General features: G+C 33.4%; 1 protein-coding gene across 2 annotated transcripts in view; it reads left to right on the plus strand.

Annotated features, from left to right (window-relative positions):
• KCNT2 (potassium sodium-activated channel subfamily T member 2) overlaps positions 1–18,176 on the plus strand; it is a 362,366-nt gene that overhangs the window by 179,898 nt on the left and 164,292 nt on the right. For both annotated transcript variants that reach the window (XM_081298140.1, XM_081298141.1), the window contains exon 12: positions 1,478–1,541. In XM_081298140.1, the coding sequence (XP_081154266.1) occupies positions 1,478–1,541 (64 nt within the window). The remainder of the gene's footprint in view (positions 1–1,477; positions 1,542–18,176) is intronic.

Raw genomic sequence — 18,176 nt, forward strand, 5'->3', positions numbered from 1 at the left:
CACTAGAAACTACCAGGATATAATGAAAAGTAAAATTGGCAAATAAGTGTTTCTGAGAGTTTATTAGTACTATGCTGGATGAAATGTGTTGTTTTATGTAAGAGAGTTTTTTGAATCACAGATGTTCCAAGCACCTCAAGCAATCCCTGAATTTAGGTGTTTGCCATGAGTTCTCTTCATCATTATTTGGGTGCTCTAGAGGAACTGTTACTTAGACAGTGATATAATCTTTATTTTCATATTCACTTGTGTAGATAAACAGAATGCTTAATTTATTGTATGATTTAAGTTCTTCACCCAATAAGCATACATATGTCTGTAGAATGTTCGTTATTAATTTGTGTGATAAACGAAGGATTTTTTTTGGTCTCAGAAAGTAATCTGAACTGTTTAGATCTAAGCTAGATACTGTTAAGGATTAACATAATCAATGTCTGATTAAAAGTTTGAAAATGGTTTCTCAGAAAAAGCAATCACACTTTCAGGAAACAGTCCTTCACTGGAATCCCCACAAAAGAAAGGGGATGAAGGGGTGAGAGGGAGCCAGCTGATAATACTCAAAAAAGGATGGGTTGATAAAGATGTAGGGTGACAGTTTCCATTTCTGTGTTCATTTCTATTCCTAATTTCATATAAAAGATGTGGGATGTAATGTTAACTAACACGTTCTTCAACACAATTCCCCATGCAAGGAGCAAGGAATAGGATTCTCCAAACAAGTTTCAAAGGTCAGTTGCATGAGTTTTGAATTGCTTTGTGGAAAATGATGTTTAGAAAATGTTATCTTAGTAATCATGGCTCAACATTTATTCAGAACTGTTTGGTTTGAATTAATTTCATGAACTTTTTTATCTTTGCTGTCCATCGAAAATATTTTTTTTTTGGGGAAAAGGTTTATTTTATCATAGTGTACCAGAAAGATAAAACATACCTAATTTTGAAAATATACATCTTATGCTTGAAAACATTATGTATCAAGCACTCGAGCATATTGCTGCATCACTAAATTTAAGAAATAGAAAGCCCTAGCATGAAGGGAAGAGGTTTGGAACACAACAATGCATTATCTCAGGGAAATAGAAATAAACACTAGAGTTTCATTTATAAATGCAGATGAGCTCTGTTCCCACCCTCTTATTTTAACTGACATCGCAGTTGAAATGTAATTAGTCATGAAATAAGGTTCAATACCACCCCTTAATTTATGCAAAACCTTTATAAAAATATATAATCATAAAAGAAAATAAAGTTTGAATATCTGTACTAGTATACTAGTGTCATAAACTACTGAGTTATATAGATAATCCAACAATTTTTTTATTCAGCCAAATATAGTCATGATTTGCTAGAAATTCAACTTTTGCTTAAGCTTAAGGATACACATAGTCTACATGTACTATATGGACCAAGCGTTGAAATTCTATTCTCCAAGTAATATTTCAGTGTGTAATTATTTTGCTTTTTTATCTGTATTTAGGATGGATGATGCCGAGGCCTGTTTTATTCTGAGCAGCCGTTGTGAAGTAGATAGGACATCATCTGTAAGTTTCTAATATCTACTTTCGTAAGTTGTGCTTTTCATATTAGATTTTTGTTTGATTTTTATAAATCTTCCAATAATAAATATTGACCTTAAATTTTACTAAAGAGAAGCAATGATTGCTTAGCTATCTTTGCCTTAATATAAAAAAAGTTGCATTGTTGTATCAATAGAAAGTTATAATCAAGTAGTTCATACTAATCTTCTGAGTTTTCTGTTGATGGAAATAAAAACAGAACTAGACCTTCTTTTGTTGTTGTTAAATATATCCTACAATATGTAATTTTGTTAAAGTGGCCTCAATTTCCTCAACACTAAAACAAGGCAGATGGATCAGGCAGTCTGCATTAGAATCAGTTGTAGGGTTTCTAAAAAATATACATTCATGAAAATTTTATTCAGAGTATCACTGGTGGGAATCAGAAATCTCTACATTTTTAAAAGACCCCCAGGTGAGTTGGATAAAATTCGGTTTGGTAATATTTGATTTATAGGGTCTCTGTGGTGTATTTTTTAGGTCAAAGTTCTATAAACTTATGATGAAATCAAATAAAGTATTAAAGTTTTACTTCTATTATTTTAAAATGTGTTATAATTTTATTATTTTTTAAAAGTGCACTATTCATGTTGACTGAGTACTGGTACCAATTATATTTTTTAAACCAGTAATCCCACCTCTAGCTGTATTTGTGGTTCATGGACAAATGAGAGTGCTGAATTACCTCTGGAGTGACTGGGAGAAAGGCAAAATAAGCCGAGGTCTTCAAGCACATATTTTGACGATTTCTGGAGCATCGATTAGGCACACTCTGTTGCACTAATTTAGGACTCTAAAGCTTGAATGTGGCAGGCTCTAAGGTGGCCTTCCTTTAATTTTCCTAAAGTTCTTACTCATTCTTATAATTCCAAACCAATTTTCTCAACCTTCATTTGAAGAAAGCTGCTGTGATTTGAATGGTGTTCTCACAAATTTCATATGTTGAAGTCCTAACTCTTAGTACTCAGATGTGAACGTTGGTACTAAATATGTTCAGAGTTAATCCAATTTTAATGAAGCCATTAGGGCAAGCCTTAATCTGCAAGGACTGATGTCATATCAAAATAGAAAAAAAAAGTTGAGACAGATGTGTATATACAAGAGTTCCAAATTGACATGAAAGCAGCACGCTATGAGCTTAAGAGAAAGGCCTGGAACAGATCGTTCCCTGACAGCTTTCAGAAGAAACCAACTCTGCCAATGCCTGGATTTGAGACCTCTAAATTTTTGTTGTTTAAGCCATCCAGTTTTTGATGCTTTGTTATAGCAGCCCCAGAAAACGAGTAGCTGGGCAGAGACCAAACAAATGATTGGAAAACTTGCAAAATAGTTTATTTAAAAGATGTATTTAAAAAAAATCATTACTCTCCTCCTTTTCCTCATTTACTAGGTCATTCAGACCAGATCCTCTTCAATTTACTTAAGCGTTACTTCAGTAGTTTCTTAATTGGTTTGGCATAGTAGGTACTCCAAACAGATACACTGAAAAAATGAGTTTGAGCTGAACATAATCTTGCATTTCTATAATTATTTGACTTATGTAATTATTTTCCCTTCGGGTGTAACTTAGGTATACAATACATTCAGTCTTTCAGTATCTTTAATGACTTTTGGTCACAAGGGAGGTCTAAGCATTAGGAAATAAATACATGATATCTTCTAGAGTACCCTTTACAATGTGAATTTGGGAGCTTTCAGTTAAACAATTGCATTCTATTTCTTCCTGACACTCTAGTAAGTTGATAGGGAGTGAATAAAATGATTGATACCCATAAGAACAGACGGTTTGGTTCTCTGTTAGAGAACCCACGAGAATTTTTGGAAACTGCAAGCAGGTGGAAGAATGGCAACTGGCTGAGCCAGAAGGAAGTTGAAATTTAGGTTGAAAGAGGAAAAAAATCAGAAGCAGGCTGCGTTCTGCAACGGAACCTCAAGTCTCAGGAGATAGAGGCACCAGATGCCTCTGAAAGTAAGGTTATAAGTAGGACTAAATGTACCAATAACAATTAAAAGTCTCTGAGAAAAGCAGATTCCCTTAATTTTTTCCATACATCTATTGCTGTTTACTTTCTTAGCCCTGGGAAAAGAAGTTTACTGTTTAGAGAATTTGATCTAAGGATACTCTCCTTTCAGAGACACTCAGCATGTGCTAAAATTAGGGAAATTAGGAGCCAGTTGCCTTACTGAATATCACATGCTTCTTCCTACTTCCATGTCTTACAGAATCCTTGCAGCCAGGTTCCTATCTCCATGAACAACAGTGACAGGTTTATCTGAGGACATGGTCCATCTTAAGCGAAAATTCTGTGTATACATATAAAACATAAATAATGTCTAGAGTTCTGCAGAGTAGTATCACAGATGATCACCTTAGAGTAAAACGCTCATGAAAATACCCCTGCATTCACTTGAGTTTGAGCAGCTTTCTAGAGCTTCTTTCCCACATACATTCAGACAATAGGAATTAGGAGACATTTGAGAGAATTCCTAACTAGAAAAAGAAAGAATAAATGAATGAATAAACAAACAAAAACTTGCAGTAAAGAGAAATCAGCACTAAATAATTCTGGGCAAAGATATCTGTGTTAAAATATATATTTGGAAGATGTCACATAAAAAAAAATATCTTCATAGTAATATAAGAATCTGGTACGTACATGAAACAAGAATAGTATGCTGTAAACCAAAACAAGTCAAAACAAAAGAAAGAAACATTTGGGGAGCCAGCCTAATATAGAGTAACAAATAGACAATTCAATAAAAGGTGTAGAATTTAAACCTCAGAGCCTTGGAAGATTGCAAAATAGTAAAATGAATAATAATACTTAATAACAGAAAAAAAAGGGTCGAAATGTGAGAAAATTAGAAGATTAAGCAAAAAAACAATATATACATAGTCAGAATTAAAGAAAGGGAACCTAGAAATAATAGTGAACAACATTATCGAAAATATAATCCAATTAAATTCTCCAAAATCAAATTGTCAAATTCAAAAAGTCCACTTGTTATAGGACCATGAATAGGAAAAACCTAAGTGGATTAGAGAGAATGAGATAAGAGAAAGACCATTAAAGGTAGATTTAAAATGAGAGCACAGATAATAAGAGAAAAAGAAGAAAACATTTAAAGTTCAGGATGGAGGATATGCGTGTCTTCAAACTTCTTGATGGTAATACTGGAAGCCAGGAGGCAATAGGAAAATGCTGTCAATATTCAAAAGAAAAATAATTTTCAACTTAGTATTCCGAATCTTGGCAAAATTTTAGTCAAGAAAAATGTTTAAAAGAAAGGTATTGTAAGGATTAAAGATTTCAGGAGATGTACAACTCATGGGAATTTGCTACAAATTTTTTTTTAACATTAAAATCAAGATGTGAGCAAGGAAGAAGATGACTCAGGTTAGTCCCCAGAGGAAGGAGAGTAGAAATTTCTATGGGTGTGGTTACACAAGATTGTAAACCAGCAAACAGAGCAGCAGGCCCTGACCACAATAGAGAATGGAGGAATTCCTCTGAGAAAAACATGAAATTCGTAGATAGGCTTTAGGATGTTGAGATATGTTCCTGTTATTCCTAGTTTTTCTAGTGTTTCGAACATAAAGGGGTGCTGTATTTTGTCAAATGCTTTTTCTGCATCTATTGATATGATCATATGATTCTTACCTTCAAGTCTATTTACGTGATGAATTACATTTATTGATTTCCTTATGTTGAACCAACCTTGCATCCCTGGGATGAATCCCACTTGATCATGGTGCACAATCTTTTTGATATGTTTTTGTATTTGATTTGCCAGAATTTTATTGATAATTTTTGCATCTATGTTCATTAGAGATGTTGGTCTGAGGTTTTCTTTCTTTGATGTATCTTTGCCTGGTTTGGGGATCAGGGTGATATTGGCCTCACAGAATGAGTTTGGAAGTGCTGCTTCTTTTTCTGTTTCCTGAAATAAATTGAAGAGTATTGGTATTAGTTCTTCTTTAAAGGTCTTGTAGAACTCAGCTATGTAACTGTCTGGTCCTGGGCTTTTCTTGATTGGTAGGCTTCTGATGGTGTCTTCTAATTCATCACTTGATATTGGTCTGTTTAAATTGAGTATATCTTCCTGATTCAATCTGGGCAAATCGTATGTATGACTTAAGAAATTTGTCGATGGCTTCAGTGTCTTCTATTTTATTGGAGTATAAGATTTCAAATAATTTCTAATTATCGTCTGTATTTCTGTAGTATCTGTTGTGATATTACCTTTTTTATCACATATGCTGGTAATGGGTTTTCTCTCTCCTTGTCTTCATAAGGGTAGCTAAGGGTCTGTCAATTTGTATTTATTTTTTCAAAGAACCAACTTTTTGTTTTGTCATTTTTTTATTTGTTTCTTTTTTATCGATTTCATTGATTTTAGCTCTATTTTAATTATTTCTTGCCATCTACAGCTTTTGCTGCTGATTTGTTCTTCTTTTTCTAGGGCTTTGAGATGTTGTGTGAGGTTCTTTATTTGTTGACTTTTTCTTCTTTTAAGGAATGAACTCCATGCAATAAATTTTCCTCTTAGTACTGCATTCATAGTATCCCAGAGATTTCAATATGGTAGGGAGGGGGAGCATGGGAGGTATAGATTAATTCTACATAGGGAAGAGGGGTGGGAGGGAAAGGGAGGGGGCAGGGGATTAGCAAGGATGGTGGAATGTGATAGACATCATTATCCAAAGTGCATGTATGAAGACACAAATTGGGTTTCAAAATACTTTATATACAAACAGAGATATGAAAACTTGTGGTACATATGTATAATAAGAATTGTAATGCATTACACTGAAATTTTTTTAATTAATAAAAAAAACCATGAAATTTGTGTTACCTGGTGTAGTTTCTTTGTTGAGAAGAGATTTCCATTTCTGGCCAAATATTTCTGAATGAATTTTTCCCCCTTAAAATTTACATGATGAAGCCCTAACCCGAAGAACTTCATGATTTGACTGTATTTGGATACGGGACTTTTAAATATGTAATGAAGTTAAAATGAGGTCAGTAGGACTGGTCCTAATCCAGTGACTTATATCCTTATAGCAAAAGGAAATATGAATACACAGAGAGACACTGGTGTGCAGGCCTATGAAGAAGCAGTAAGGAGGCAGGGATCTGTAAGCCAAGGCCAGAGGCCTCAGAGGAAACCTGCCCTGCCCTGTCATTACCTTGCTCTTGGACTTCAAGCTGGAAAACTGTGAAAAAATTAATTTTGTTGTATAAGCCATTCTGTCTGTGGTATTTTGTTATGACAGCCTGAATAGGCTGGCTGATCGATATTTACAACTATAATGAATAATTAGAGAATTAAAGAAATGCCAAAGTAAAGAATTGCATCTAGAGAAAGACTAATAACTCAATATTTGGAAAAAAAATGAGTGCCCCCTATGCTTTATTATAAATAATAATCATATAATGGAATACTGATAATTGATCTTATCAGAATTATTTTTGAACTACATTCAAAGGAGGTAGGAAATTATGATTGAGGATGGGGTGAGGGTGGGTACAAGAAAATATGTTCTTCTCTGACTCTAACCAAGTAGATATTTACAATTGAAAAATCTTGAAATAGTAAGAGTCATATTTAGATATGAAGACAATAAGAGAATAATTAGAATTAGGGATTTAAAGTAACTACCTCTGTGGAGTGGAAATATGGTATATTCTTGTCATATGACAGCAAGAGGGATTTGCTATTGTATTTTATTAAATTAGTAAATTTGCCTTTTTGCCCTATGTATATACAATTTTCATAATAGTTTCAATTATGTAGAATTTGGAATATAATTTTATCTAGGAAAAAAACATCACTATGGTAAAAAATGAGACTTTTTATGAGGAATAAAATGGGTTCCTCTACCTGTCAACTTTATGTAACCCTTCAGAGGACAATAAAAGAATGGGCATATTTGCAATTGAATTATATATATTTTATATACTTACATATTTTAAAATTCAATTTTCATCCCAAAACCTGATGAAATTATGCTGTCTTATTCACACATGTGATTTAGGAGAAGATACAAGACATACCAAGGGAGATCTAGGAAAACAGGTATAACTCAACAGCTTCGTAGTTTCTAACAACAGTTCAGTGAAAGCAATAGTGTGATATAGCTATGGAAGGTTCAGCAAAATAGCAAGGGGTTAGTAGATTTTGGGAGAGCAACTCAATTCTTAGAAATCCAACAGAGAAGTTAATGTCACTGCTGGGGCATCTTGAATAAGGTCTATGAAGAGAGTATCACTAGGTCCTAGAAATGAATGGAGTTTTAAGTTTTGATAGTAAGATAAGGAAGAATCATATCCACATGAGGCTCTGAATCTACATCTTAATCCCTTTGGCAGACTGGAGAGTCTCTCAGATGTTTTACACTTGGTTTTAAGGATCTCACCGAAGTGTCTTCTGCCCTTTGAAAGACAAATTTTCAGGGACTTGTTATAAAAAGGATGACTGACTATTCCTAGATTTCTCACATCTGTATGCAACAATTGGCTTTAGTCATCTCTTTTTAAAATCATTTTTACATGTAGGTGGTGGGCACAGGAATCCAAAATATTTGACTTACATAGAAATAATAAAATCTAGGCAAATTATGCATTGTGTTAAATAGCAAACAATGTTAACATAGAGAACACCATATTGCTTGGTAATGAAAATGTTACATTTTATTTCCTAGGAAAGAGTTGACTAATTGCTGATGTAAACAATACTACATTTTTCCTACATTGAGGTTGGTTAAACAACTCCAAAATTCACCACCCTCTTCCTCCTTCTCCAGTATTTGGCTTAAATCTATTCAGGAGCAGTAGAATCACTACTTTTTGACTCCTCAAAAATAAACAAACACATCTTTTCCACAGTTTAGAAAATATCTAGAACAGCTTTTTTTTTTCCCCTGAGGGCTTAGTACAAAAAATTTTTCTTTTCTATTATTATAATTGTTCTGTTTGGGAAAAAAGTAGATGAAAAAAAAATTAGTCCTTTGTGACTATTCAGTCTTGTTACAATTTAGTCATTTCACATTCAGTAAATCTTATATTTTTAATTTAGAAAATGAACTTTTTACTTTTACTCTGATCAAATCAGTGTCACCATACTTTTCACATGCTTCCAGTGTGTGAATTAGTATAATCTGTAATATGCAAGAAAATGCATTTTAAAAATCTGTATAGTTCAATTTTTGATATTAGGAATTATTATTATTATTATTATTATTATTATTATTATTATTATTTTGGTCTGGGTATTGAACCTGGGGTATTTGACCACTCAGCCACATCTCAAGATCTTTCTATTATTAGTAGTATTTTTATTTTGAGACAGGGTCTCACTGATGCTTAGGGCCTCCAAAAAATGCTGGGCTGACCTGGAATTTGGCTATCCTTCCCCCTCAGCCTCCTAATTCTTTGGGATTACAGGCATGTGCCACCACACCTGGCTTAATATTAGGTAAAATTGTAAAGGACTTTTCCTAAATGTGGTTATAAATCATTCTGATTTTTTAATATTATTCTCTTTGGCATAGTATGACATTTGAAATATGTCAATGGTATATTATTTTGGAAAAGGACACTTTCTGTTGTTATTTCTTAGTGTGAAAAATTAAATGACTAAATTCTTTTGTTACTTTAATTAAATGGTTTAACCAGGAAGAGCACTCATTGCAACTGTAGAATTGATTATGCACATTTTCCTGATTTCAGGAAGGGGGAGTTCTGAATAACAACTAAATGAAAATTAATGGGGATTACAAAGGACTTGGCTTTGGAATGGACTACATTTCATGAGAAAACTATGTCTGTATAAAATTTTTGCATTGTTCATAGGAAAATCAGTAGGTAATCAGGAATTTGGAAGTTCCAGAGCAACTACCTTAGTCATTTTTTTCTCTTTATAATGAATGACCAAAGTCATTTAAAAAAAAACTCATTGAGTATTGTTTCACTCATGTCAAAATGATTTCTAATTATTCTGGATTAATGTTATTAAAACAATGAAGTACATGATATATACTTTCTAAAGAAAATGTATACATCCCCTTCATATAACACTTAAATATTTGAAACTTAATACTATTTTTCTACAAATCTTAAATACTTTTATAGGGTTGGAGTTTTAGTGAACATTCTTACCAATAGTATGCATAATTTAGAACAAATTTTCAAGTCTTTTTAATAAAAAATGAAAAAAAGGAATGAAACAGGTTTGACATTTATTGAGTAGCTTTCATATGGTCAGGCATTTTGTGCCCATTAAGACATTTCATACAATTGTTTTATAGATGAGAGAACTAAAGCTCAGAGGTGTTAATTAGATTCCCCAGAGAGGCAAAAACTGGATTCTGCCCAGTTCAGTCCAACTCCAAAACCCCTTACTTTACAATAAATTACTCCCCATAGAGATAAGAGCTTACCATTCAAATGGCATTCTACTTACATTTGCAAATAAATGTCATGCCACTGTTTAGAAATTATAATCAGAATAACTTATAGTTAGGATTCTAGGCATCTGCTTTTGTTCTACTCCTTCTTATCCCCAGTCTATCCCTTAAAAGAATATGTTGACTTTGTTTCCCCTAAATTATTAATAATACATGTGTATGTCTGTCTTATAAGAAAAATGGCATTTGTTTCCCACTTCTTTCCTTCAATTTTCACTGCCAGTTTTCTATTTCCCAATTTTGGTCTTTTTTTTTACATACATTTTGACATTTTTAGATACCATTTAAATTTTTGCTTTAAATGGAAAAAGTGGATAAATTATTCTTCCTATATTATCTATTGATTGATTCTAATTGTTGAAACCAATAAATGGTTAATTTTTAGAATGTTGAAAACAAGTGGATAAATTATTCTTCAACATTTAGAATAAATTATATTTCAACATTTAGAATGTTGAAAAAAAGTGGATAAATTATTCTTCTCATTTTATCTATTAATTGATTCTAAATGTTGATACCAACAAATATTTAGAGCTGTGTAACTACATACACGAGGTTGCTTTTCAGTCCTTCTTTCTTCTGTTCCTTCACCATCCTTTTCAATTTTCAATATCAGGTGTACATTGCATGTGTCTGTTACCTTTCATTACATTTTAGGGGTGATAGGTAACTAGTTATAGATCTGCTATTTGACACATCTCTGTCATGCCTTCATTTATTGTTTAAACTGTCACATAATGTTTACATGCCTTAGTGATTCACCTCAAATTTTCATAAGGTGAGTTGACATAATTTGTTGCATGTTGCATGTGGTATGTTAAAAGATTACTCAATCATAATCTTTTTTTTTTATTGATTGTTCAAAACATTACAGAGCTCATGATATATAATCATAATCTTTTAAACAGGAAAAAATAGTGCCCCAATACAACACTTTCCCAATTTTAAAATATTCATCCCATCATTTCTTCATTCATTTATTCAAAAAATATTGATTGAGTATTCTATGGCCCAAATACTGACATACCAGCTGAATATACAGTTCTGAACTTGACAGTAAAGTTTACTGTTTTCATGGAATTTGTCTATTTGTAGAAGGGAGAACCAAAATCCGAATTAAATAAGTATATAGAATATTACATAGTGATAAGTTTTAGAGAACTGGGGAAGAGTTAGAAAGTGTTGGGAAAGGCAGATATTTTACATTGAATTATTAATTAAACTATTTGAAACATTAGCTTAAAACAATCATGACTCTCATTAATTATTAAGATAAAGGACTCATCAAACATTGTGTACCCATCCCACTAGAGTATGATTATTGTACCTATTACTTCAGTTCCCTTTTTTTCCTGGAAGTACTACCTATTTTTTCTTCCCTTTAAGCCTATCTTCTTGAAAAAAGTAGCACGCACCATTCCAACCTATGAACTCCTTAGGCACCTGCATCAAATGTGACCTAGTGGAGATCATTTTTTTAGTGGTCATTTTTTTATTACCTTCTTATTTGCTCCATTTTGTTAAGTTATCAAGTCTTTTTTTATTTCTTTTTTTATCCTTCATGATATTCCCTTCCTCATGTGCTTTGGTCCATTTATTCTTTGTAGAATTCATTTTTAACTCTTAGGCCATTTCATTTCACTTCCTTTAAAAAATCTCTTTCTTTTTCAATATATTTTAAATATTAATCATATCCAGGGTACTTTCCTGGGGAGACTTTTCACTTGAGTTGCTATACTTGAACAATATGACCAATGCCTAGAGTTTAATTCTGATGAGGTTGAATAGTGTCCTTTGCCTCTCAAGCCCATATGTTGAAGTCTTTTTCCTGATAGCTCAGAATATGATTTTATTTGATAGGGTGTTTGCAGAGACAAGATAACATTGGGCTGTTATGTTAGGCCTCAATCCCATATGAATGTTGTCTTTGTAAGGAGGTAAATTTGAAGACAAATCCCAAAGAGAATGCCATGGGAACATGAAGAGGAGCATCTTCAAGCTAAGGAGGAGGGAATGGAACAGTCCTCAGAGGGATCCCACTCCACTAACACCATGATTTCTTCACAAGGACCAGATGATAAATTTCCGTATTTAATTCTTCTCACGTGTGATACTTTATTATAGTAGCCATAGCAAATCAGGACACATTTTAGTACTAGAATCAGGGTATATACTGCTGTGTGAAAAATACCTAAAAATATTGAAGGGGCTTTACAATTGGTTAATTGGTAGAGGATGAGTTTTATGTTGAATGACAAAAAAGTTTAGATTACCTTGAAACAATGTTGATAGTAATGCTTATGTTATTGAAAATTTGGTGAGTGCTCTATAAAGAAAAGAGAAACATTACAGTTGATACCAAGATTCTCTTTATTGGTTGTCTTAGAGCAAGCACATATATGGTCAGAAAGAGAATCTTGGTAGAAATATGAATGTAAAAGATGCTTCTGATGAAGTCTGAGATGCAATTGAGGAACTTGTTATTGGAAAGTGGGCAAAGTTGATCATTGTTCTATGGTGGAGAAGACTTGGCTAAATTGTGTTCTATTGGATGGAAATAGAAGTTGAGAGTGATAAACCTGGAAATTGAACTGAAGAGATTTCTAAGGAAAGTGTTGAAGGCACAATCTGGTTTCTTCTTGCTATTTTTAGTAAAATGCAAGAGGACAAAGATACATGGAAGAAGATTTTGAGTATAATGGTTGGATGTAACGTGATCTGTGATCTGTCCTACATTTTAAAAGATCACTTTGGAGGCATTACGGAAAGTAGACTAAGTGTATTAGGAGATATAAGAAAGAAAAATAAAGAAGAAAGACCAGTCAGAGAAGCTGAAGAAGAATAATTTAGGTGAGGGAAAATAATGGCTTAGTTTAATGTGTAGTAGTTAAGATGATGAAAGATAATTGTAGTATATATTTCGAAAGTAAAGCTGATATAATTTGTTATTATCTTGGATGGAAGTTTTAAAATAGAAGAGGCAAAAATAAGAACTGTTATGTGAAATTTAAAGAATACATCCATGCTTACTGACATTCAAATGTTTAGGGAGAAGCAAATTTTGAGAAGGAAATAATGTGTTCAGCATATGATGTCTGAAATACCTGTGGGATACCTAGCTACAAATATTAAGCAGGTATTTGGGTATATGTATTTGAGTTTCTGATGTATAAATTGTATTTCTGGGAAATATAAATATAGAAATGTACTTTAAAGATACAGGACTAGATGGAGTAAGTCACATAAGGATTTGCATGTAGTTAGTGCAGAGGAGTCTTTGGACTAAACCCAGGTGTGGTGCAATGTTTAGAGGATGAGAATCCAGGTTTTAAAGAAAAAACAATTACGGAACAGATTCAACAGAGAGTGGGTCTGTACAAACTGAGTGCAAGATGTGTTTAAGAAAGAAGGAATATTTCAGAAGCTTTTTACTGAATGTTGATCACTAGATTTGGGAAGCTAGATGTCATTGGTATTCATATAACAGCAGATTTTTGGTGAAATATTGGGTTATTAAAGCCTGAAACATACTTCCAATAAAAAGGAAACTGTGCTGCCTCCAGCCATCTGGGAGCAGTGAGTGTTGGAATAGCTCTCCCACTCTAATGCTTAGAATTCTGGACAAAATATGTAAAACAATTATTTTCAGACTGAACAACAGGCAATACGAGACTGTGATCTATGAAGGTAAGGAAAACAGTGAGATCATCCCCAAAACAAACCCTACCTTGTACCTGGAGGCATTTATAAGATTCTGGTGCAGAAAAAGATAAGCAAGTGGTTCATTGCAGTTTCTCTGAGCTGAGAGACAGAGATGTGAATTGGCGGGGAGGAGATTGTGAAAAGGCTGGAATGCTTGGAGCTGAGGACCAAGAGGAGGGAAACTGTGCATGAAAAGCTTCAGTATTCTGCATAGGGGACCCTTGGAAACTTGTCTGAATAACACCGCACACATATGTAGGATGAGAGTACTTGGGGTTACACAAGGAATAATAATTAGGAAAAGAAAAAAGCAGAAAGATGCAGAATAAGAAATAAACCTTGTGTGCTATTAGGAAAAATGGATTTCTAACCCAAAAGTGGAGAGATCTCCTTGCAGGCCTAGATAGTCATGAGATACTCCAGAAAGGCCAGTTCATTTTAAGTGTGTAGGCAAACCATTTTAGAATAATATTACTTTAAAAATAGCTCAACACAGCTTAAAAATAAGGCTTGATTTTAGGAAAAGCTTGTTTATAAGTAACCACCAAGCAGGGTGTGATGGTGCATGCCTATAATTTCAGTGGCTTGGGAAGATGGGGCAGGAGGATTGCAAGTTTAAAGACAACCTCAATAACTTACGGAGAACCTGACTAAAAAAAAAAAAAAAATAGAAAAGAGCTGGAGGGGTGGCTTAGTGGTTAAGTGCCCGTGGGTTTAATTCCTGTTACCAAAACCAAACAAACAAAACAACAACAACAACAACAACAACAACACACAGACACAAATTAGTGCCAGAATTAAACTCAACAGTCATTAAAGGATGATAAAAATTTGGAGACTCAACAATCTAATGTTGAAATGGTTAGCATCTTAAAGAATTACTAGCTAGGCAAAGAAGCAGAAAATATATTTGGTAAACTGGAAGAAGAATTAATCCATATGAAAAGGCATACCAATTAGAGATGATCAAAAAGCAAGTCTTTTAAAATAAATTTGCAGATGTATTCACAGAATGTGAATGCAAACATGAGCACATTGAAGAGGAAAATATTTTTTAAGAAAGTAACAAAAGCAAGTATAAAATACATATAGAAGTACAGACATCCAGCATCACCAAAGTGATCATAAGGAGAGAAGGAAAACTAGAGGTATCATACTTTCTGATTTAAATGCATATTTTAGAGCTACAGTTATTAAAAATGTCTGGGACCAGCATAAATGTATATTGACATACATACTAATGGAACAGATTAGAGTATTTAGAAATGAACTTATGCATATATGCTCATCTTTATAAAGAGAAGAAAAAAAAGAAAAAAGAGAAACTCAACAGTTGGAAAAAGTAGCCTGCAGAATGGGAGAAAAGCATGTTCAAAACTATGTAAGAAACTCATAACTTAATAGCAAAAAAAGAAATATGTTATCTGGTAAAAAACAGGCAAAAGTTTTGAGTAGACATTTTTTCATAGAAATTTGTTCAATTTCATATGACTTTTTAATCCTCTTTTTAAAAACATGTTTGTGAGTACTTTTTCTGATTGCCTGTGTATTTGATAATGACTTATTTACTTATGTTTATTAATTTAAATTTTGTAATTCAGCTTTACTTTATAAATGAATGAATTAAAAAAAAAGGAGTCCAGTAGATAAGGTACTGAAATACATTCAAAATATATCATTATGTCTTTTGCTAAGTGCTACAGATATATTTCATAAAATGAAAATTGGTTTGAATGTGACCTTTGATAAGAGCAGTATCTTCTCATTTTCTGGGTCATGAACTCCATTTGAAAATCTAATTACAATTGTCATAGATGGGGTTGTAAATAATTCATGTATAAAATTTCATCTAACATGTCTAAAATTTTTCATGGGTCATTAGGATTCCAGCAAAAACAATCCTGCCATTGGTAAAGTGATTTGCCTTAGAACACCAACAAATTTTTTTTAGACACTTCAAATTATAAAAGTTGAATATTAGGGAGAAGTTCTTTACCGATTTGATTTTTAGTAAAACTGACTTCAGGGGAAATGTTCAGCTTTCAAGGAACCATAGACACCCTGTTGACCCAATAGTACCCTAAGGTACAAGTTCTCAAAATCAGTAGCTTCAATTATTGGTCAGAAACAAGGTGAATTATCAATAGGGAACCTTAAAACTCATTCATCTCATTCTCGGCTTTTAGAAGAATAAATTTAAAAATCTTATTTTTATGCTTTTTTGTGTATATTTGGAAAATATTTATTTTCTATTTTTCATGTGACATTTATGGTATAGAATATTGCTCTTTACTTTTCATCACTTAATTCTCTCCTCACAGGATTATTATTTTTTTTTCTCTTTCTTGGGAGGATATATATAATTAAAAAGAAAAACTTGGGTCTGCTGAGGGGCCTGCCCTTCCAGCATGGACTGTGGGAGCTTAGGGATGCAGAGAAACCCCTCCAGAGATGGTCTTAGAGAACAGCTTCAAGAACATGGTCTGCTTAATTGCATGGCATAAAGAGCTTTTATATTGGGTATTGGCCAATTTACATACAGCAGCCATGATAGGCCAGAGGTGATACACAACATATCATCTTAGGGAAGTCCAGATACCAAGAGTTCAGAAACTGCCATGCAGGCTGACCTTGTACCAACAGGGGAATAACTCCTTGTCAAAAGATCAAGGAAATTGTGCTTGCCAGTGTTCTGACAGCAATCTGTCCCCAAGCATAGTGTTCTATGTGAGGACTTCCCTGCTGCACAATGATCAAGATAAGTAATCCTTCATGAGGGTCCAAGGTCAGGCCCTGCAACAAGGGTCTTTAGGATAAATACTTCATCTCATTTATTCCTCCATTGGATGGAAATATACATTAAATGCTTTCTATGTACCTCATACTCTTTATATTTTCATTCATATTATTCTTGCCATCACCATGAAATAAATACTGTTCTTCTTATCTATCTGTGAAGTGAAAATGAATGCTAGGTGCTCGGGTGAGCAAAATGTAGGCTGGCCTTGCTTTCATGGAACTTGAAGTATAGTGGGGACTAACTTAAGAATAAACATTACAAATTCAGCTAGTTTAATGGTTTGAAAAGTTAAATCAGAATATAATGGGACCATATAATATGGACTTCAATCCTACTTAAAATGGCTTCTCTGACAAGTGGCTTTTTTGAGTGAAACTCATGAATAGGGTTCTCCCAGGAAAGAATGTTATGGATAGATGGTTCCATATCAGAAATGCTTAACAGTGGAGAAATGTATATTATCACTGGAATAAAGATCACAGAGTCTAAGGGGGTACTTTGGGTATGTTTTAATAAAGGGTGTTGTAAACCTTGTAAAGAAGTTTGGACTTGATGCTAAAAGTAATGAAACTATGTTAAGACTTTATGCTGTGCTATGTAACAATGAGGTTTTAGCTTGAAGGGGTATGGTTTCTGACAAGAATACAGAATTAATCAAGAAACATAAACTTGAGATAGAGATACTGATTGTGAGGCTATGGGCCTTGTTCCAAGCCAGAGGTAGCAATTGTGTGGACTTGGTTGTGGGACTTGGGCTGGAAAAAAATTGAACATATCAGAGCAAAATTTAGAAGACATAATCAGCAAGACTTCAGAACTCAGTAAATACAGAAAAACAAGCGAGGGCATGGTTTAATAAAGGGTGTCGTAAACCTTGTTAAGAAGTTTGGCATGACCTAGTATGCTCTTGGGGAGAAGGAAGATTATTATCAGGAAGATAAGTTCAGTTTGAGAGAAGAATGTGAAAGCACAACCAAAGGCATGGGGTCAGAGGAGCCAAAGAATGCTCAGGAAGCCATTAGTCTACAGGTCAAATACTGCCCAGAATTCAGTGGGTGGGTGGTAGTGGGGGCAGTTAAGAAAGGAGACAAATTCATTTTCTGACAACCAAACCTGTCCTAAGAATCTGGTCTGTAGTTACTTTATTCATGTATTTTGTAACCTCTAGAATGAAAATTAGAGACCAGTTTGTGACTCTAAAAAGCACATACTTTTTCCACTTTCTCTTATTTCAGAGAACTAACTAGACTTAATATTTCATATTTTAACAGTTTTAGGTTTATAGAAAAATTGAACAAAAACATTAAATATTTACCCACAGCACCCCAACATACCTCATTTTAAACATCTTTCATTAGGGTGATATATTTTTTAAAATTGAAGAACCAATATTTGTTCATTACTTACGTCCATAATTTACATTAGGATTTTCTCTTTCTTTGGGTATATTCTATGATTTTTCACAAATATATGATGGTACGTATTCACCATGACATTGTAATACAGAATAGTTTCATAGTCGAAAATATGCTCCACCTTTACATCTCTCTACCCTCCTCCTCTTCCCGAGTGGCTGGTAATCATGGATCCTTATGACTGTCTCCCCAGTTTTACATTTTCCTGAATA

This window comes from Spermophilus citellus, assembly GCF_964194105.1.
Source record: "Spermophilus citellus genome assembly, chromosome: 6".
In the NCBI taxonomy this organism is placed as follows: Eukaryota; Metazoa; Chordata; class Mammalia; order Rodentia; family Sciuridae; genus Spermophilus; species Spermophilus citellus.